This window comes from Fringilla coelebs (assembly GCF_963513975.1).
Source record: "Fringilla coelebs genome assembly, chromosome: 5".
Lineage (NCBI taxonomy): Eukaryota > Metazoa > Chordata > Aves > Passeriformes > Fringillidae > Fringilla > Fringilla coelebs.
In genome coordinates, this window is record NC_140033.1 from 14,073,177 (window position 1) to 14,095,685 (window position 22,509).

Here is a 22,509-nt window from a genome sequence, read left to right on the forward strand (position 1 = left end):
TTTTAGAACTGAATAGCTGGGAATTCATTATCATGAATGCAAGAGAAACTCCCTTTAAGTACGTAACGTTCTTAAAATATGCAAACTTTAAAATATGCATCAAATCCAAAATCTTAGATTTCACCAGGAAGTGAATAAGCAGGCAATGCAGATTGCAGATTATACATATTCATATACTGCTTCATCAAGGTATTTTGTACCACACATTTCTGCCAAGGCAGTCCTAGGAACCAAGCAGAGTCTTTGTATAAAATCTTTGCTGTGGAAAGTTTTAATGGTGTTTGCCCATGTAGGATTTGTTGTAATAACCTGATAGCAAAGTGACAAAAACATGAAAAATAGTAGGAAAACCTGAGTCTCAAAAGCTTTGAGGCTTTAGATTAAACATGGGTAGTATGAATTGTATGGGAGAAAGCAGTTATGTTCACCATTGTCAAATGATATAAAATAGATGAGATAATTATAAACTCTACACAAAAGTGCACTCCTTCAGAGAAGAATACTGACATCTCCTCCAGCCCACTTCCACCAGTGAGATTGCAATGTTATTCTTTTGTAATAAATATATCTTGTCAAGAGACAAAAGACACAGGCCAAAATTTTGTAAAAAATAAACCAATCAAACAGACCAACCCCTCCCTCCCCCCCCCACCAAAGGACCTAAAGCACTGTTATGTAATGGCTAAAGAAGGAAATCAGGAGAACAAGTCATTCATGTAAAATCTTCAGTGCTCTAGTTTTCAGTTTGACAGAAATATTGTTTCAAGGACAGGTACGGATTTTTTATTTCATGAGATGGTGAACCTGAAGCAATTATGCCAATTTGATCCTTTACAGGATCCCAGCTGATCTGGGCATTGCTGGTAGAGCTTTGGCAGAATGACCAGTTTTTCTTGTGTTCTGATAGGGAGCATGCATACATTAGTATATATGCTCCAGGCAGCAAAATTAGAAAGCAGAAAAGAACACGAAATGGATCTAAATGTCTGTGCAGCAGTGTTAGAAAGCAAATAACCACAATATTCTTAAAATAGCTTGTGAAATTTCAAGTGAGAAGAAGCCATTTAGAGATGGTAAGAAGGTAAGCATTACTGACATTTTAAGTCAGATTGTTTGGTAGCAACTGTAAGCTGTGCTCTGCCTATAGCAGAATATCCCTTGGAGATGGTAATACATTAGCAAAGCAGGATGCTACTGCAAGTGATGTTGGGTGGAGTGATAATGTTGAAAAAACATCAACCTAACAAACAAAAAAAGCCCAACCCACTCTGCTGGGGCAGGAGCAGGCAGTTCAGTAAAGACTAAAGGTTCTCTAGGTGGTGACCCCTGATGAAGCCCCGTGGGAAGGACTGGGGCTCTGTAGCCCAGGCCATGGCCCAGGAAGGCTGACCTCCCTCCTACATTCATTCCATTGGTACTTTTAGGCTCAGTTTTGCTTTCAAAAGGCATTGTCTGTGACACTACTGCTTTTCATCATGTGTCCTGAGTAATCCAGGGTGGAGGGCAGCAAGTACTCCAAACCAAGATTTCCACACATGTATACATCTTCTGCTTGTACATAGACAAACTCTAACACAAATTAACTTTTGTGCCCTGTGGTATTACAGAAGATTAGAAATATTGCTGTAAATGATGTGTATTTGTTTCCTCTTATCTAGATCACTGATTACTTTTAATCAGATAATGACCAAGTGTACTGGTCACAAGCAGTAACCAGGATGAATTTCTAAGGGCAAATATGCTAAGTAACAGGATACATATTTAGGATGGAAAAACTCATCAACATCTTCACTTTGTTGCTTTAACATGGGACATTAATCTGAAAGAATAGATGTAAAAATAAAAATAATAAAAAAAAAAAGCCTAAAATCTTGATCAAGCTGTTTTTGATTCCCAATAATGAGCTGTGACAGCCCATTTCACTGTGTTGGGTCACTGGGCTAACATATCAGGCAGCCATTTAATTTTTTTTATTTTCAGTGTTTGTAATTACATACAGCATCAATTATTCACGAGAGCTGAAATCTCTTTAACTGATGTAAGTAGGAGAGACTTATTTACATCACTTATTTCCATTTCAAGGTTCTGTGTTCTGATGGGTTAAATGACCAGATTGCAGAGTAACTCCAGGCAGAGTTGGTTTCCCTGGGGCCCCAGCTGCACTGCCCCTGTGCAAGCACAGCCAGCACAGGGGATCAGCAGGAGGAGGCAGAGATGTGCACACACCTGCAGGGCTGTGCTCTCGTGCCCGGGGGTGGCTGCTGGGGCTGGAGGGCTGCAGTGGAAGGACAGAGCTCTCCAGGAAGGACAGGCAGGAGAGATGAGGGGAGGGTGTTGCTGTCATAGCAGTGACCAGCTGGAGGGCATGGAGCAAAGTCTGGGGGAAAGAGGAGCCAGCTGAGAGCCTGTGGGTCAGGATTAAAGGGAGGGCAGGGACAGGGGACATTGTAGGGGGGTCTGCTACAGCTGCCAGGCCAGGAAGCACATGAGGTCCTCTGTGGGGGTTCTCACATTCAGAACTCCTGGTGTTCATGGGAGACTTCATCCACCCCAGGATCTGCTGGAAGGACAACACAACAGAGCACAGCAATCCAGGAGATGCCTGGAATGCATTGATGGTGACTCTCCAAGGGACAGGGGAGCCCACAAGGAGAGGTTCTGTGCTGGACTTTGTTCTCACCAATAGCAGGATCTGGTGGGGAAGGTGAATCTCCAGGGCAGCCTGGGCTGCAGTGACCATGACTGGTGGAGTCTGAGATCCTCAGGGCGGTGATTGGGGTGCACAGCAAGAGCAGATTTTGGCTGTTCAGGGATCTGCTTGATAGAGTGCCATGGGAGAAAATCCTGGAGGGAAGAGAAGCCTGAGAAAGATGGTTAATATTGAAGAATTACCTCCTCCAGGCTGAGGAGTGATGCATCCTAACAAAGAGGAAATCGGGTAAAAACGCTAGGAGGCCTCTGTGGATGAACAAAGAGCTTGTGGACAAACTCAAACAAAAGGAAGCCTACAGCAGATGGAAGCAAGGACAGGTAGCTTGAGAAGAATACAGAGAGATTGTCTGAGCAGCTGGGAGTCAGGTTAGGAAAGCTAAAGCCCTGAGAAAAGTAAGTCTGATCAGGGATGTCAAGGGCAGCAAGGAAAGCTTCTATAGATATGTTCATGATAAAAGTAAGACCAGGGAAAATGTGGGCCTTCTCCAGAAGGAAATGGGAGACCTGATTATCTGTGTATGAAGAAGGACAAGGTACATAACAATTTTTTTGCTTCAATCTTTGCTGGCAAATGCTCCAGCCACAGCACCCAAGTTGCAGAAGACTTTGAGTCCCAGAAGGGACAGGGACAATGAAGAACCACCTGCTGTAGGAGGTCAGGTTCAATATTTTCTGAGGAACCTGGATGTGCACAGGTTAGAGGGACCTGATGAGATGCATCCATGGACTCCAAGGGAGCTGTCCAGGGAAGTGGCTGGGCCACTATCCATCAAATTTGAGAAGGCATGGCAGTCAGTGAAGTTTCACTGACTGGAAAAAGGAGAACATAAACCCCTTTTCTAAAAATGGGAAAAAAAGGAAGACCTGGGGAACTACAGGCTAGTCCGTTGTACCTCATACAACAGTGAGATATTCTGGTTTCTGTGTATTTTAATCCCTTTATAGAGGTATTGATGTCTGCAAGGCAGCATAAATTATGTATGTATTTGTTTTGGTACAGATGGTTTTAAAATCTGTAGATGTAATTTTTAATTTAAAAATTATTAAATTTTAGGGCATCCCATGAGATGAAGCCATCTTTTCTTGCCAACATCTACTTTTTGTGCAACAGCCAAATTATATTCTCTCTCTCTTTTTCTCCCAGTAGCACATAAATGCTACCACTATAGTGTTTTCTCCCTCATCTCTGGCTTCTCAGGGAGTCTACAGAATTCACTGAAAGCCTGTGATACCCTCATGCCTCACTGCCTGCGTCCTGCTCTCTATAGGAATGCATGTGTCCGTGTGCACTCTGTCTCCCAGGCTACAGAGCAGGCTCAGCTCCTTAGGGAGCCCTTTCCTCCTGGAAGTGTGTGCTTGCAATGCCTTCCAGCAGCACACCTTTCTTTGGAGGGAGCCAGATCCCTCTGTGTGCAGATCCTGCCTCTTTAGGAACCGTGGGGATTCTTCACCGAGGTTAGTCAGAGTGTTGGAGTGGGCTTCAGATGTTCTTGAGATGTTAAGATTTGTTTATTGGGAAATTTGGTGGCAGTGTTGCTGTCTGACCTGTCAGGTTCTTTGGCTGACTGGTACATACAGGAAGCACCTGTGGCTGTGATTTACCTTTTCTCTTTGTGTAAAGGCCAAGCCTATGTGCTGCTGTTCTTCCATTTTGTTTTCAGTTTTAAAAAAAAAAATCCTGAGACTGACTTATTTGGTGAGGGAAATAAAAAAATAATAACTAATGGATTTCATCACTGAAATATTACCATTGCTGTTAAATTTCCAGATTGAAATACAAATATTTTGAAAGCTATGCTCTAACTACTGTATTGCAAGGACTGTGTGTCTTCCAGATAAGAGCTGTGTATTTGCTGTGCTCATCGCTTCTTCCCATGCCTCACAGTTGTCACAGCCTTTCACAGAGAAAAGACAAGAACCATTCTCCATAGACCTGGCAACTTCTTTGTCAGAGTCATTTCTTCAAGCTGTCAGTGAGTTTGTCATGCTTTCCTTGAGTTTTTGTGAGGTCTCATAAGTGTGAAGGTGCATTAACATAACTGTATTGTCTTGTGCTGGTCTCAGCCTCTGAAACTATCATGCTACCTGGATTAATCCTGAACTAAAATGAAAGTTTCCTGTGATGGAGGGAAATTAGAAGGGCTCCAAATGACTGTTATTATCCATGGTGTCCCAGCCTATCACTGTCCTGGGTAATGGGGAGTTACCTCTGTTTCCTCCATTTGGGACATAAAAGCATGTATCTGACTAAAGCATGTATTTCAGAGAGGCATTCATTTAGATTTGATTTGCCTTTGTTCTGATTAGGTCATTCTAATTAATAATCTGTTTGTGAAAGAAGACAAATGAATATAAGTTGGTGTAATATTGCAATGAGCATAATTCAGAATTTTCTGAAACTTGAGACGTTTGAGAAATTGGTAAGCTTGGAACTGAAAAGGTGGAACACATACTGCCCATGAGCCTCTTCAGTTGAAATTTAGCCTGGGATTTTGAGGTATATGATGAAAGGACCATAGGTAAATCAAGAATAACTCTACTGAAAACAGTAGAGATAAATGGAATAAAATCAGACAGTGTGTTGAGATCAGGTTCTCAGGCTATTGTTCAAATTTGGGCTAGGTTTGACCCACTGACCTCAGTGGTGTTCTTGAGAGCTTTAACATAGTTTTGCCCTCAACAGAATAGAAAAAAAAAAAAAAAAGAATAATTTGCATATGACCTTTGTTTCCTAAGCTCACCCGGGGCATTTGCACTTTCCACACCAGGAAGACACACTGTGGTGTGGATGTTTCTCTTTGTCTATCCATTAAGCTACATTAGCAGTATTCCTGCTTTGTAAATAAGGATGGGGTTTGGGAGGCCATGGGCTGCCAAACTGAAGATTTTAAATATGTAATAGCTTAGTTTAATTTTTGAGGGGTTTTTTATTTATTTGTTTTTCTTCTTTTTTTTTTTTTTTAAGGGGGTTTAGTCCTTTGTCTTATGAAGAAATTGCAGTGGTTAATTCAAAGTGAGGCTTGTGGAAAGTGTTCTAATTTTTACTGACATTGAAGATTAATCACTAAGCCCCTGCCAGCCTTTGTCACTTTGAGCAGGCATTTTGGCTCTGTGTGTTTTTCTCTAAAAGAGCATTACCCTGAGTTGCTGTAAGCGTGGCAGGAGTGAGCAGTCTCCTGTTGGCCCCTGTCCCCAGGGCAGCTGCAGGGAGGCAGTGGGGTGTGCTCTGCCTGGCTGGGGCACATGCAGGGTTCCCTGCTCTCTGCAGCACACCTGGGGATGTGTCTTTGCTGGGGTCTGCAGACCTGCAGGAAGCACCAGTTTGCAGTCTGGTTGTCAGAGAGCGCTCAGGCATGTCCTTAACAGCCCCTGAGAGGCAGAGCCTCCTCTTGAATCCCAGGCTTACAGTCCCTGACTTCTTAGGAAGGCTGCATATCTAATGTCTGTGATGTCTTCAGCTTCTTATTCCAGGTGACATCAATGGCAAGGAATCTCTGGCAGTTTCTAAAGCAAAAACATTTAAGTTGTGAGTTTGCAAAAGGAGACAGCTCAGGCTAGCAGAACAGGTTAACCATCTAGAGGATGCCCAGTTAGGATCCTTTCATAGCATTATCTTCTTAGTCTTAATTCTTTACAAACCACCCCATGGACTCCCATTTCCTCATCTGCTTACAAAGTCATGCTGCTCTTGATCATTTCCCAATTATTTTTATTTACTTGCCAAAATATTTTAGAAGCTGTACTTCCATACAGTTCTCTGAGCAAGGATTTTCAAACATGAATTTCAGTTGCTAACAAGTGACAGATTGTGGAATTCTCTCTTATGTAGTGCTAAGAATCAAAGTACTGGAATATGTCACATAGGTCAGTGCACTTTCAAATGGTAATTTAATCAAAACTTAGCAGGATACAGACCTCTGTCATTTCTTTCTCATACACACTCACCCCACCCCCTGATAATTTTCCCCTGTGAAGTTTGTAATAGATTTTGGTTGAAACAAAGTAGAACACGAAGAGTCACATTCAACATTGAAGTGACATCATACTTGTAAACAAGATTCTCTCTGCATAGCTGTACATTATTTGTTGTGATGCAGCACTCTCTCTGATACTGAAAAAATACTAAGTGTCACTGGACATGTTCTGAATTTATCTGTGTGTCTGTTTATGCCTTTTATTGGGAACAATGCTGCCTTTTGCAAGGGTGAGGTTTTGCAATCCATGAGTTTTGTTCCTTCTGTATTTGCACAGGTTAGTGGGGGCGTGTGTGGCACTGTTGAGTTACAACACTGTTGAGTGTTGTTTTTCCAGCAAGTTGTTTGAATGGAATCCTTTTGAACTACCAGCCCCCAGCACCATGTCAGTGTAACCTTTAAGATGAAGTATATTTTTGCTGTGGAGTTACCTTCAGTGGGTATTGCCTCATTCCCTTCCCAAGTTTACTCCTGCTGGAAAGCCGGAGCTGTGAGCTGCCTGTGTCAGCAGTGCTGCATCTGGCCTGGTGTTTGGGATGGGGCAACCCTCCCAGCAGGCTGCCTGGGGTTCACATTGTAGGGAGCAGTCCTTGGGCAGCCTGCAGAGCACAAAGGCAGCTGCTCTCTGCTGTGAGAGTCCTGAGAACATGTGTGTGCCCATGGCTGAGAGGAGAGAGGGGAGCAGAGTGTTGGGAAGCAGCTGGAGCAGCAGCAGGGTGGAAGTCACAATGCCTAAGCACCACTCCTGTGTGTGTAGCTCGGGGCTGGAAGCTGTGGGTTTAAGTACAGTGTTCCTGTGTCCTGTGAGTGGGGTTTTAAAGCTGCCCTCATAATTCAGCCTGGATTCCAAGACTGTCTCTTGGCATCCCTGTCTCTCTGGGTACCACTTCCACTTGAGCTGTGTCAATCAGGACAGTCATCTCAGTCCAAACCTAAGAGTCAGCCTAACTCAGGTCTCAGTAAGGATGGTGACTAAAAGTAGATGTCCAGGAAAGGTGGTAATCCCAGGCAGAATAAGTAGTGTTTCTTCCCTGGCAATCTCTCTGCAGTTCCTGATGCAGTGTGGCTCCAGGAGGAGCATTTAATATCCCACATTGAATATTTCTGTCGTTGATATGTCCATTTGTTTCTGAAACAAGACTTTCCACTTCTGACATGTTTGAAAGACAATTTAGTATTTGTTTTATGCCTCAAGAAAAATGCATCTTAGACTTTCTTTTGCCCACCTAACTATGCTTATCCTGCCAGACATGACCTGGTTGACCACTCATCTACTTTGTACTGAAAACACCTAAATTCCTGTAGGGCTGATTATTATCTGAGACTTTCTTGTATGCTAATGCTTCCACCTTTCTGGACAACAGAAGTGTATTGTTATTTGCTACCAGAAAAATAGAGAGTAGTTCAGCTTGCTCCATAACAAAGAACTGTGGGCTCTGTTTTTAAATCTCCCAGTAACACATTTGGATGACCTCCATGAAATCCCAGTCTGGGCAGGAAGGCTTTATCTGGTTGCTGCTGAAACACTGATTATTCACATAAGCTCCAAAATAATTGCTGATCAAGGTTCTGGCATTCTTGCTTTTTTTTTTTTTTTCCCTAACAGTAAATAATTTGTAAAATCTGTTGCACAATAAAATAAACTTCTTGTAGCCAAATAGAGGAGTGAATTTAGAATTATGTAGCTGAAAAAGAACCTTTTTCTTTGACAATCCTTGTAACTTGTTTCAAATTATCTTAGTTTTGTGCTACATGTTCCTTTTTTTTTTTTTCAAAGTGCTGAGGTAGCTGTCTAGAGGAGTCAAATCTTCATATCTACAGATTATATAAACTGACAGCCAAAGCCCTCCCTGAGTTTGGGGAAAGCTTCTGAATGGGAGCAACACATTAGTTTCTGCTTTCTTGTTAGAAATATGTCAGATTCCAGGTTTTTTTTAAATATGAGCACATCTGCTGAGACCTGCTGCAAATTTACTTGCTTGAGGAAACAACTCAGCCATCTGATGGTGACAGTCATGACTGATGTCCTGAAATGAATCTGGCCCAGAACAGTAGTGACAAAATAAACAGTTCTGAGGAATCAAACAGCCCCCGGATTACAAAACAGCAATTGCATGAAATATGCTGTCTGTTTTGATAAAAATGTGTCTACACTTTTTGTCTTTTTATTTAAAGAAAAAATTGTTGGGGGGAAGTAGAATTCATGTTTCAGAATAACTTTGCTGGTTATGTTACTCTTGTGCTCATCTGTGTGTGTGTTTGGGGTTTGTAACAGCTTATTAACCAGAGGTTTCCTTCCTTGTGGCCAGCACTCCAATCCACTCTAGTTGGGCTTCCCAGTGAATTTTTTTGCCACTTGGACCCGTCCCTCCTGTATGTGCTTCTATGAACCATCAGTTCAGAAATTGTAGCTTTGCTCTGGTTTTTTGTCCCCAAAGGAATAAGAAGTCAGTTTGCATCTCAGGCTGTTGTTACTGTCTCTTTCCTCAGCAATTTTTTTCTCTTGGCTTAGGTGTTCAAGACATGATGCATAACTTCCATGTAAAATTTAGTGGGTTAAAATTAAAAGGTTAATATTTTTCATTTTTCAGTTCTGTGTAAACATGAAGAGCAGTTTTTAAGGTTGAATATTAATAAGCACTGTAAGGGCATACATTTTTAATGTGGCTGCTGCCCACATTTGAAATTAGGTCATTCAGATTTTCTTCTTGCTCTTTATTCCAGCAGTTAATACATCACATGAAAGTAGAGTTCAAGGCCAGTGGTTTTTACTAATTAGAAGTCTGAAGGTTGTATTTGGAAGGCAAAACATAAAACTATTTATCTATTTTATCTCTAGTAACTCTTGAAGAAGCCTAGAAATGAAATAGAGGCAAAGCCATGTGTTTTAAGTCGTGTTTTGCAGTCTCTCCCAGTTGGAAACAAGACAGGAGTCTGATTACAAATGTTTGCAGCACGCAGTTGGAGATGTGCCAGGATGCCACTATAAAACATTTGCGCTGGGGTTTTGGTGGGGGTTGGCATTGTTATTGACTTACCTAAGGAGTTTTAAAGGTTAGTCAAAACAAAAGTTGATCTTTTAATGGGACTACAAATTAGTCTTTTTCTCTATAGGAGTATTTTTAGTGCCAGATTTCCAATAGGTATATTTTGTAAAAATGAAGTAATTTTTTTTTTACGTACCCTGCTTGCATTATTGTTTGCAAGATGCCAATTTCTGTGCACTCAATAAATAATGGAGATGCAGATCTAAATGTTTCACATCCACTCATGAGCAGCAGTAAGTAACAGTAACTCTTAGAAAGCTGAAAATGGTCTTGAAAGCTTTTGAGTTAATATGTACCATCTCCTGCAAAGCTACTTAAATGTCAAAGGGAATAGGGATGGGTTCCTATGAAGATACAAAAATAATGCTTATCTGGAGTTTGTAGTTGTCACACTTAGAATGAAATATAACATTGTTGTGTTTAAAGCAAGTTCATTACTAGAAAAATAATCAAAATGTTCTTTTCTTTCAGCTCCAGCGGTAAACCGATTCACCAGACGCGCATCAGGTGAGCTGAATGAAGTTCCATTTGTCTACATAAGAGTTGATACAGAATGCTGACAGTGATTGCCCTGCAAAATGCAATATGACATTTGTCAAAGTTCTTTAAAGATGTTGGACTTGGGCTCACCTCTAATTTGTTACCTGCTTCGCTGCAAAATGTAGCCAAGGTTTCAGGTCATGGAACTTGCAGGTGCCCTTCTTGTTGCTGTGGAATTTATTAAAAACCTAAGCTTTTTTTTCAGACCCCCCTCCTCCTTAAAGAAAATAATTTCTGTTCTAGCAGATCTGAAGGCTGAAAGCAAGAACTGAATGTAATCTGAATGTGAGCAGGGTTACCTTGCTTTTACCCCTCAGATAGCCTGAAACTGCAATTTCGTGATCAGCTGTGCACGAAGAGGTGTTCAGCTGGGCTGGAAATCTCAGTGCTTTCCAAAGCCAGGCTGGTTTGTGTGCATGCTGTGTTGTGCTGTGCAGAGCTGGCACATCTGGAGGCACTGTCCCTGTGGTGGTGCTGTGTGGCTGTGTTGGGTGTGCACCTGCCTCACCTGGCGCTGCTTTGTGCATTCTTCAAGGTAACTTGGTTCTTGCTGGCTCAGAGGGCTCTTTACCTTATTTCCATTGCATATTACAGATCCCTCCACATTATGCATCATTTAAAGTTAATATTCTTGGCCTTTCCTTGTTGTTCTGCTGTGTCATGTCCTTTAGGCTTTATTTTTGAAGGCTTTTTTTTCCTGAATTGTGAGCCCCAGAATCTGGATCTTACTTGTTTGAAGTGCTGTGAATCTGAAAATGTGGCATAAAAGTCACCATGAAATGTAATGAGACTCATGGCTGACTCATAAGAGTCAGGAGAGCAGGAGATGTGAGCTATTCCTACTCATTTCAGTATGCCATATTCAGTATAAAATGCTCTTTGTTTTCAATTTCAGGTAATTTTTAATAAATGTATTTCATAATGCAGTAATTCTATCCAGACTTCTAGTTTTGCTATTTACAACCTCAGTCAGACAGTCCCTTGTCAATGTAAAAATATTAGTGAAAATCCTCAGGATTACTGAGGAACTGTAGAGAAAAAAAAGGAGGTTTGCAGGATTGGTGCATAGCATCTAACAGAATCACACAATGGTTTGGGTTGGAAGGAACCTGAAAGATCACCCAGATCCAACCCCCTGCCATGAGCAGGGACACCTTCCACTGTCCCAGGTTCCTCAGAGCCCTGCCCAGCCTGGCCTTGGACATTTCCTGGGCTGGGACATCCACAGCTGCTCTGGGCAACCTGTGCCAGTGCCTGACCACCTTCACATAGGCAGCACAAAGCAAGAAAATGTAATTAATTCCAAATCTTCTGATGCTTTAAGTTATGGTAATACTTCATGAGCTACTGTAGCTTGAAATGAAAGGAATGATTTGCTAACTAGTGCTCAGCAACAGTGAGCAGGGCTCTATGCAAATCACATTTCATGTTTTAAGGAGAGTTCCACTGTGACTGATTGATAGCTGACAGTAATGAATGCAGTCCTCCTAACAGATGTGTGATAAGCTTTTGCATCCAGAGAGTTTGATTGTTTGAAAAGCTAGAACTTGCACACAAAAAGCCCCCAATCAGTTATTCTTAATGTTTATTTAATATTAAATTAACATCTGTTTTTAAAAGGAAACGAAAAGTATGTTACAAGTGAAATTTTTGTGCAATTATTGGGGAAATAATTTCTGTGGGGAATGACTATTTCAGGTATTTTGGTCTTGTTGTGGAGAGATAGAACAGTTATCTTATTCAGAATAATGAGTCAGGTGGTGTAGTAAATCAGCTGTAAATCATGTGAATACATTTCAAGCTAGAACAAGGAAATGCTGCAGCCACGATGTGTACTGTTTTATTTAGTGGTAGCTTTAATAGTTAAAATGATTATTTTTTCAAACAAGAAAGCCTGTGAAAGGGGATAGTTCTTACTTTTCTTCTTAAATGATAAATGATTGTCAGAGAAGTACAGTACATTTAAGAAACATGATTGTTAAAGTATAAAATAAAAACCATAAATCAGACTATGCTGATAATATAAACATTTCACAGGGATGTTTGCAGTCCTAACCATGTTTTTAAATACCTTGTTTTTAACTGAACAGTTGTCTGTGTAGATTAAGGCAATCAAGACACCTTGCAAGGGGAAAAGCTACATAGTAGCTGTTGGGTTTGGGTTTTTTTAATGCTCGGTAGCTTAATGGCCTTCTGTAGTCAAAGCTGATTCTCATGTTTAGGAAATGCCATATGTATTATGTAGGCAGACCAAATGAAATGTAGGGAGTTTTTTTTTCCTTAAATAAGAGCTTCTCCTAATTTTAGGCTGTTTGGCTAAGAGTTATTTTAAAATTTGAAATGTGCAATATTGTAGATTCTTAACTGCTTTTGAAGATTTTCTTCAGGTGGCTATTTCTCCAAGCTAGTGGTGAATATTAGGAGAGTTAGCTCTGGAATGGGGTTTCGTGTTGCCCCTGATTAATGATATTGCAGACTGACTCTGGGAGTGTGTGCCTTCAGGGTGCCTTTTTGTCATGCCTCTGCCCATAGGTTCTCTCTACTTCTCTTGCACAGACCTGGGAGTTGTGCTGCCTGAGGGTGGACTGATTTAAATGCAGCAGAAATACAGGAGGTTCTGGTGTGTTGATTTGCATTGGGTTTCCAACATTTCCTCACAGAGAACACTCATTCTCTACAAGGGGTATTTTGATGTTTCTGTTGCTCTTTGGGTAATGCCTAGTATTTTCCTTGGTTGCATAAGATATAGTTATTTTTCCTAAATGAGCTAGAAATTAGGCACCCAGAGCTTAATTGCTGAAGCACCTACTGAAAATAATACAGCCCAGCATTTATTATTTAACAGCTGTTCCTGTTAACATGCTGAGAATGTATTAATGAACTGTCACTGGTATGTAGAGGAAAAAAGCAGAAGCTAGGATAAATTAGCTGTTCTGGAATTCCAGTTCTTGAAATTTATTGAGCTACCTAATTAGATATCTCTGATGTGTGTTTATTCATATGTATGTGTATGTATGCAATGTGGGCTTATACATAAAATACACTTACAGTGCTGGTGACAGCTACTCACGGGCTAGTTAATAATGCACTCCATTGTTCTAGGCTATGCACAAAGAATAATAGATATCACACTCTTAACAAGAGGAGTTTAGTAAAAAGAGGAGATTAAAAATACTTTATAGAGCTAGAATGAACAATGAGACAGCTGCAAGTAGTTAATCCTTTATTTTTCTTTTCAAATCTGGTGGCACTAAGATGAAGACAAAGGAAAACAACTGTTGAGGCAATCAAGAGACTTGGGTGTGGAAAAAAAGGGGAGCATGAAGGGCACCCCTTTGTCCTTCAGACAGGATGTGGGAGGTTCTGTGCAGCGTCATACAGGGGAAAATCTGGGAGCAAGTTTGCCAGAACAATTTCTTCTTCTTCTTTGTGTAAGTTGCCATTAGGAAGAAAGTGACAAAATGAGAGTTTTGGTCTGCAGTATCCTGAACCATTGTGTGGACTGGATTAGTCATGCCCAGAGTAGCATTTATATATATTACTGCTACTTTTCAATTTAATAATTCCTGCAGGAAGCATGGCAATGTACTTAAGTAACATGGTGAATTTTACTGTATTTAGACTACAGGAGTCCTTTTAGTGAAAGAATGGCTAATTGCTTTCTGAAATTGTGGAAGAGCATAGGTGATATCAAATTAAATGGTTAAATATAAAGTCGTATTTAGGAAGAGCAAATCGACATTGCTAGGCAAGAATAGAAAATGTCCCTAGGAACAATATTTCACTTGTGATTTTCAATCAACTCAACTATACTGAGTTTTTCTTAAAAAGATTGGCACCCACTTTCCTGTGGCATATTAAAAATTGTCAGAGAAAGGCAGCATACTGAAATGAAGTGCTATTCCCTTTTATTGAGTGAGGCAGAAGCTGGGGTTGTACCAAAAATAATGGCGTGGAATTAAATAACTGTAAAGTCCCCTTTGAAATGCTCAGGTAGGATGCAGTGTTGTAGAAGCATATCAAGTGACAGAAGAAAGAAGAGTGAAGAACTTTATTGATGAACCAGTAATTCCAGTTCTTCAACAAGAATCACTGGTTCTGCTTCTTCTGAAAGATGAGTATTCCCCAAACAGAATTCAAGAGATGTTGGATTCACCTTTGTTCATTACACACATGTAGTTAATCCCAAATTTAAAATGTCCAATATGTCACATTTCTGAGATGATCAAGGACACAGCTGACATGCAGTGGTATCCAATACTAAAACTCAGTTTAGCACTAAGGCTGCCATTGTCGTGGTGAGGAAAACCAGAGGAAAAAGTGCTGTCAGAATTTGAGACTGTATCTACATTGCATGAACAGAGTGCAGTAAAGAAGGCATATTGTGCCTTGTCAGGGTCCTTCTTACAATTACCATCCCTGCAACACTCAAATCCTCTGCTGAATAACAGCAAGGGTGTGGTGCACTGAGCTGTAGGCTCCTTAGAGCAACTGGATGGGGAGAATGCCGTGCTTCAGTCTGGTCCTGGTCCTGCTTAAAGCCCATATGCCATAGAATATCCTAAGTTGGCAGGAAAGCACAACTCCTGTCCCAAGAGTCACCACATGTGCCCAAGAGCATTGTCCAAATGCTTTTTGAACTCCATCACATCTGGTGCTGTGGTCATTTCCCCTGGCCCAACCACCCTCTGGGTGAAGAAAGTTTTCCGAATGTCCAACCTAAACCTCCCTGGCACAGCTTCATGCTGATCCTTTGGATCCCATTAGTGGTCACCCAAATGAAGAGATCAATGGCTGCCCCTCCCCTTCCCCTTGTTAGGAAGCTGTAGAGAGCTGTGAAGTCTCCCCTCAGTCTCCTCCAGGCTCAGTAAGTCAAGTGACCTCATGCACTCCTTGGCTTTCTGCTTCAGACCCTTCACCACCTTCATAGCCCCCCTTTGGAATAATATCTTTAGATCTTTATAGTGTTGAGACACCCAAACCTGCCCCCAGCACTGGGGGTGAGGCTGCCCCAGTGCAGAGCAGAGCAGGACAATCCCCTGCCTTGCCCCCAGGGCATGTTTGGCCCTCCTGGCTGCCAGGGCACTGCTGGCTCTGGCTCTTGGGAATGAAGAACTGACCTCAGTGACCTGCCCCACAACACTTCTGGGTCTGTGGAAAGTTAATGATAAAGGCTGTTTCCCATGCAATCCATAATTAATTGATCCAGCTTCCTTTCTTTAGTTCTTCTTGCATAGACTATTTGCTGTGCACTTCCTGTGCAAATGAGACAGTCACAGAAACAGGAGTTCAATTTGCTCTTGTTTCCTCTTATGCTTTCTGGCAATTTGAGAAAAGTTCCTGTAGAAAAATGAAATGTTAACATAGGCCTAGAGATGCTTAAAGAACACACACATTTCCCTCCACTCCTAACCACTGTTTTCATTCAGAACGTTTGATAAATAACGTCATAATGTTAAGCTGGGGAGTGTTTGTTCCTGTCCTGTTGTTACCTTGAGGTTTGTTGCTTTGGATGCAGATCTGAAGAAGAGCCTGTGTGCTTGGAAGTTCTTCTGCCTTCTTCCAGGGTCAGTTGTTTCCAGGGTCAGTGTTCTAGTGACAGATTCTGCCCATGAAACTTTTTCTTCTCTCAGTTGCATTGCATGTGTACAAAAACTCTTCCATACTACAGTGTATAGTTGGACAGTAGTATTATTCTTGTTCTAAAGAAAACAAAATTTAGGCTAGCTGCATTACTTCAGGAAGTTTTTAAGTGGATCATATTCAACTTTCATTTATTCTTCTTTTAAAACTCCAAAACGTGAAGCATAGATTCTAGCAGGTTGTATCAAAGTGTTTTCTTGTATATGGGATGAGCAGAGGTTGAATATGAATTTTTCAGAGCCCACTGATGGAGCTGAAATAGGCAAACTGTTGCAAATCAATGCGATGCCGGGTTTTAGATACAGCTATGTTTAAGCTGTTTTTGTCATAACTCTTAAGGCTTAATAAAAGAAGAGATTTTGTAGATGCATACTCTAGGGCAAAGTTTGAGTGGTGGAGGAAGGGAGGAAAAAAGGCAAGGAAAGGGGAAGAGGGAGATGGTGGGAATAAGTACGTAAGCCTTGTGCTCTGTGGTAGGTTGCTATAGAGAGGGCTCTCAATATTTGTCCCAAGGAGGTGGCAGGGAATGAAGGAAGTAAACAAATTGCAATTGGCCTAGTTTTTACACACACAAATATTTATGCTGTGTCTTGAGGAAAACTCTTGGACTAAATACTTAGTAAAGCAATAGACTGAACTGCGCAGGAATGTTGTGTTATCTCAGAAGTATTAAAGAAAGGTAACACCTGTTCTTGAAGGAATAGAGGTGCAGTTCATACTGCAGCACTGCATGGATGATTTAGATAGATGGTTTAGATGATTTATTGAAGTTTCATCTGTATTCCTGTGTTTGTTTAAACGTCTTTGCAATCACATATTTCTTGACTGCATTTATAAACTGACTAAAATGTGCAGAGTAATCATTTTTAAACTGCACAAGTTGGTAAAGCTAGATAGCAACTGTTTCTTTAGAAAATAGGGGTGTTGTGTTTTGAGTTCACAAATTACTGTGTATCCCTCTTTATGGGAAATTGTAGTTTTTCCTGCTGTCTTAGTATAACCTTTGAAAAGCATTCTGCATGTGGTTTTGCATCAATAAATAATCATTGTAGTTTTTTCAGCTCTTTGGCCTGGTCTTGTTTCAGACCTATGAAACATAAACCAGAGATTGGTGTTGAAATACGAATCAAGTTTGTCTTTAGGGACTGTTGCCCAGCCTGTTTGAGGAAGAGCTCAAACAACCTAGCAAGGTATCAGGTTGTCAGACTGATTGACCAATACCTTTAACCTCATTTTTGTATGTACCTGGTACGTAAGATGGGTTTGGGAAGGTGTGTTTATACATCAGCCCTACCTGCAGGCAGCAGCGTGGCCTCATCCGTGCCACTGTTTGGGAGTGGTCCTGTTTGGGACTGTGCCAAGGACTGGCTGGAGCCTGGTCCGGGTCAGTGAGTGTGGTGGAGGTGTGGTGGGGTGGTTCTGTTCTGAGCCGGAGGGAGTGCTTGGATAATGCTGGTTCTGAGCTGGAGGGAGCACTTGGATAATGCTGGTTCTGAGCCAGAGGCAATGGCTGGATAATGCTGGTTCTGAGGTGGAGGCAGTGGTTGGATAATGCTGGTTCTGAGCTGGAGGGAGCACTTGGATAATGCTGGTCCTGAGCCAGAGGCAATGGTCAGGGCAACTGCAGTCAAGTTGAGCTCTATGCTGAGCACTTTTTGCATGTGATTCACTCCCTCTTTTTTGAGTACTTTTGTTATTAATATTCTTGCTGTTACTGTTCTTTCCCTTTTTTCTATTTCTAGTTAAGTTTCTCTAATCTCAACCCATGATCTTTATCTTTTTTGCCTCAAATTCTCCTCTATGGCCCGCTGCAGGGAGAAGAGAAATGAGTGAGTGGCATTTTGGTTTGGAGAGTCTCAGTGGGAGCACTAAATTCTTAAACCTCAACAGTCACATTGTGTTTTCTGTTTTAGCCTGCTTCTGAGTTTGCATTCATTATTGATAATCTCAGAGATCCAAATAACACATGATCAGAGAAGTTAATAATCTTCAAATGCGTTTGTCAGGATGCTCATAATGGGTTTTTCTTTTTTTTTTTTTTGAATGAGAACGTATCCATGTTGTTGAAGGAAAGAGAAAGGATTTCAAAATAAATTTAGAGCAAGTGTGTATTGATAGTCATTTTTTAATAGTTCGGATCATTTTTCTCTAAAATGTTTCAGCATCTGTGTCTATAATAATCTCCTCTTTGGCTGCTGTGCTATATTGTTCTTCCACACTTGTGGTGTTAGGTTAGGGAGATATGCACCCTCCACTGTAACTCATAGAGCATGAATCTGTAGGCTGTTGTATCTGCTTACCAGTTTTCCAAAACTGTGACTTCATGTAGTTTGCCCTTCATGCTATAGGAGATTTATTCTGAAGGATAAAAGATGAGTAAGACAAGGCATGTTTGACATAGCAAGTTGTTCAAAATGGAATTAGAGTATTTGTTGTATTAATGTGACTGCATCCTTAAGAGGTTAAGGTGAATAATTCCTTTTCTTGTTCTAATAACAATTTTGTTTGGAAGTGAAAAAGATTGATTTCTGGTGTCCTCACAATTATTGTGAAGAATTATAATGAGCATGCCAGAAAGAAAAATTGCTACAATTTTTCTTTGCTACAATGCCACAATCCATTCATGAGGAAAATTGTATGTATTTATTACATAGAATAGGAAACACAACTCCATGAGAAAATAAAGAAAAATGAACTTGTCAGAGGGAATATTAAATTGAAATGTTAAAGCCTTGTTTAGTTTTCTTGTTAAACCTGAGATTGCATGGAAACACTAACTCTTTCCCTCTGGATACATGAGAAAATAATGAGAATGTGGATATTCACTTTCAAAAAGCCAGTCACAGAAGAGGAACCCCCATCAGCCTAAACTCAAAGTTTCAGTCAGTCTTTGAAACCATCTTTCCCTCTGAACATCAGCTACACACTGCAGCAAAATTGGGAGTTTATATCCTTAACATTGTTTTGCTTGCAGTCTAGTAAGTGATGAGTGCATCTTTTAAGGCACAAATTCAACGCCTACTTGTCAGCCTTTTCTCTCCTGCTATCACAGTCTGAGTTTTGGAAATACAGCTTCTGATTGGAGCAGTACTGCAGCAAAACTGTGTTCTCTGAGCTGGGGACTTGGAACACTGAAAGGGGGAAGTCCTAAATAATAACTACTTTCTAGTCTCTCATATCCTAGCCAGTGAGCAACAGGAAGAGACATTTTTTTTCTTCTAGTGTTGATTTGGGGACTACTTTCACCCCTGTTCTCATTGGTCCAGAGCTGAGTACACTTACTCTTTTAATTTTTTTTGTCTATCCCATCACAGTAATATATTATGTATAGCAATATATCATTGTAGTAATATACTAATATCAAGGATAGTTGTGTAGGACACAATTTAATTTTTTCAGGCATTTTCCTTACTGAGAAGATAAACACTAATCTTATTCTTCATTTTAAAGAACTGCCCCATTTATGCTGTCCATTTGGGAGTAATTTCCTGGGGAATGGCAGCCATCACGACTTTGAGGTTTAGGCTCAAATAGATGAAGTCAAAGAATCAGCCAACAGCAGACAAAAATGTGTGTGTATGTATTTATAAAGAACATAGCAGAAATGTCTCCCTATATAATGCTTACCTACTGTTCTGTAGGATTTTTAGGCATATCACAGACTCAGTCATATTTTCTCATAGTTAGTGTGAAGGAATGTTTCAAATGCGAAATAACTAAGAAGGAAAAAGAGAAATACTTACGCCTACTGTGTGGCATAATTACACTGAAAAAGATGAGATCCTAATCTACAAGATCTTCCTGAGGTGTGCTCCTGGGATCAGTTTGTTCGTGAGTAATTACAGCAGAGAATCCGAATTGTCATTGTGGTTCAGTAGTGCCCAATGACACAAATATGTTATTGCATGTTGGTGAAGACTGTACATTTTGTTAATTTAATTTATTAGCTGTGCGAGTCAAACCGTGTAGGAAGAACAGGTATGGAGTGCCCCACAGCTCATCCTCGTTCTTTGGTATGCCATCCAGGAAACTGGTCTGTTGCAAGAATGAGGAAGGGAAAGTGGTTCAGTTCTTATGGGTCAGTTCAAGAAGCACAGTCCACGTGCAAAGAACACTGAAATGCTGTCGGAGGGCTGCGGTCACGCAGCTGTCACAGCAGCAAAGCAGAGGCAGGAGTAACACAGTGTGACAATAGCTGATACGCTGGGTTAGCAAGGGCCTAGGAGAGAGGAGTAGGAAGCCTGTGCTTGATGCAGTCAAAGAGAACAATTAAGTGGGATTTCAGATCCTTTGTGGAACGCCTACCACCAAGTGCCCAGCAGCAGTGCTCGCTGGGCGTGACAGCCTCCCTGCCTGCGCGGTGCACATCCCCGTCTCTGCAGAGAACCTGCCCTGAAAGGGAAGGAAGATTAAAACATGTGATGATACAAAAGCTGTGCTGCATAAAGGAGACAAAGAGTGCCTGCTATTAGAGGCTGCTTTGCTGCAGTCTGACACAGATGTTGGCTATGTATATCTCCGTGCTAGCGCTCTGTACCTGCTGATGCTGTCGTGCAGCTCGTGGCATCCTCACACCTGACTCTGCAGCCAGTTGCTTAAAACCTTCTGCACAGAACTTGACTGTGGAATGGTCAAGAAACTGCAGCTTTAAAGTTAAAAGCAACAGGGATAATTTAATTCCTGTAGATGCTCTGGCCCCCACAACAATGGAATATTGTCACCTAATGTAGAGCAAAAAGCTGTCCTGAGAAATTTACATATAAAGCACTTAATTGAATGGCACACAACCTTATGGTTTATGTTTTCCAGCTTTTTAAACAAGGTATATCTAGAAAAATATAGTGTGCAACTGTTGGTGTAGAGAGATGCTTTAAGTGGAACGCGATGCTCATGATTTTGTTAAAAACAGTATTAATTTGGAAAAAATTCTACAGTAGATATGACCCACTAAGTAATGGGATTTGCTATACTTGCCTAAAAGCCATAAGCCATTTTGTCACATACTATCATTCATTTATGTATTCTGACTTTCTAAGTAGAATTTCTTACATGTTTTCTCTCTGGGTAGACCTTGTGCAGACAAAGTCTCAGGGGTGCCAACTGGCTTCCTTTGTCAGTTGTTGTGGTGATGATTTCCCAAATTATTTTTTAATTTTTATTTTTTATTTCGGTGATCAAGTTGGGGAGGAAAACCATTGAAATTGTGATATAGTGCACTGGCACTTGTTTGAATTGCAAATTTTTCAAGAGTATGCTGACTTCACTTTTCACAAAAAAAAAAAGAAAAAAAAGTTACGTTTATCAAGGTACAGAATGTTTTTATTCTATTAAACAACACTTTTCTCCTGTACTTGGCACTGGCAAGGACACACTAGTGTTCAGTTTTGGGCCCCTCACTACAACAAAGGCATGGAGGTGCTGGAGGGAGTCCAGAGAAGGGCAGCCCAGCTGGGGAAGGGTCTGGAGCACAAGCCCTGCAAGGAGCAGCTGAGCGAGCTGGGGGTGTTCAGCCTCAGAAAAGGGAGCTCAGGGGAGACCTTACTGGTTCTACATCTGCCTGAGAGCAGCTGTGCCCAGAGGTGTGGGTCAGTGTCTGCTCCCAGGTGACAAATGATGAGCAGAAATGACCTTCAGTTGCAGCAGGGGAGTTATTCATTGGATATTGGGAAAAATGGATTCACCTGAAGAGTGGTGAAGCATTGGAAGAGGCTGCCCAGGGAAGCGATGGAGTCCCTGTAAGTGTTCAAAGAATGAATTGGTGTGGGACACTGATATGTTTAGTGGGTATGGTGATATGAGGTCCAAGGTTGGACTTGATGATCTTGGAGGTCTTTTCCAACCTTAATGATTCTATGATTCTTTAGGGAACTGGACTTATATAATTTTGATTACTTAAAAATGCCAATAATACCCAAAATTCTTAAATTTGGGTATTGGCATATCCATAAATTTCTGGCAAATAATTCCTAGGATGCACTATTTTGTGGTTCACCTCTGACCATAATGTCATTCTTATTTGGAGTTGGGGGAAGTTTTTTCAATATCTGTGACATTTTCAAAGCTGAAGCAAAATCAGTTTCAACGTTTGGATGACTTTTAGTTTAAGAACTGTATATGTGATAAAATAGCTTTAAAATTTATCATTAAAAGCTTTGCATTAAGGTTGAATTACTAAGTAGGAAAAAATCCTCTACACCAAAAGTTATAATTGACTGATCATGAGTTACCTTTTCTATCATGAATTTTTAGACCTTTGTATTCTGGACTAGCCCTTATTTTTTACAAGCACTAAATATGTCCCATCAATTTGAATGAGAAAGGAGGTGCTCAGTTGGATGGAGGTTGAGGTGGCAAGTGGTTGTATTGTGCAAGAGAGGAAGCAAATTTCAGGGACATTTCTATTCCTTTCACACTTCTCATGCAGGGCTCTTTAATCAAAACACACGACTGAGGGATCATTTGCAAAGGCATTATTTATATGAGCAATTGGAATTGTCTCTATTTATAGACTGGTTGCAATCACATCCAACCACTGGGTTTGTTAGTGCATTTATCATACCAGTGGTGCCAGCAGGAACTCTGTATTTACTTCC

At 40.9% G+C, this 22,509-nt stretch overlaps 1 protein-coding gene across 1 annotated transcript in view; it reads left to right on the forward strand.

Moving 5' to 3' along the window:
- Nucleotides 1-22,509, forward strand: part of PRKAR2B (protein kinase cAMP-dependent type II regulatory subunit beta) — a gene marked incomplete at its 5' end in the record, with an annotated part of 70,335 nt that overhangs the window by 17,764 nt on the left and 30,062 nt on the right. The window contains one exon of the mRNA XM_084206556.1: nt 10,205-10,240. Within this exon, the coding sequence (XP_084062682.1) occupies nt 10,205-10,240 (36 nt within the window). The remainder of the gene's footprint in view (nt 1-10,204; nt 10,241-22,509) is intronic.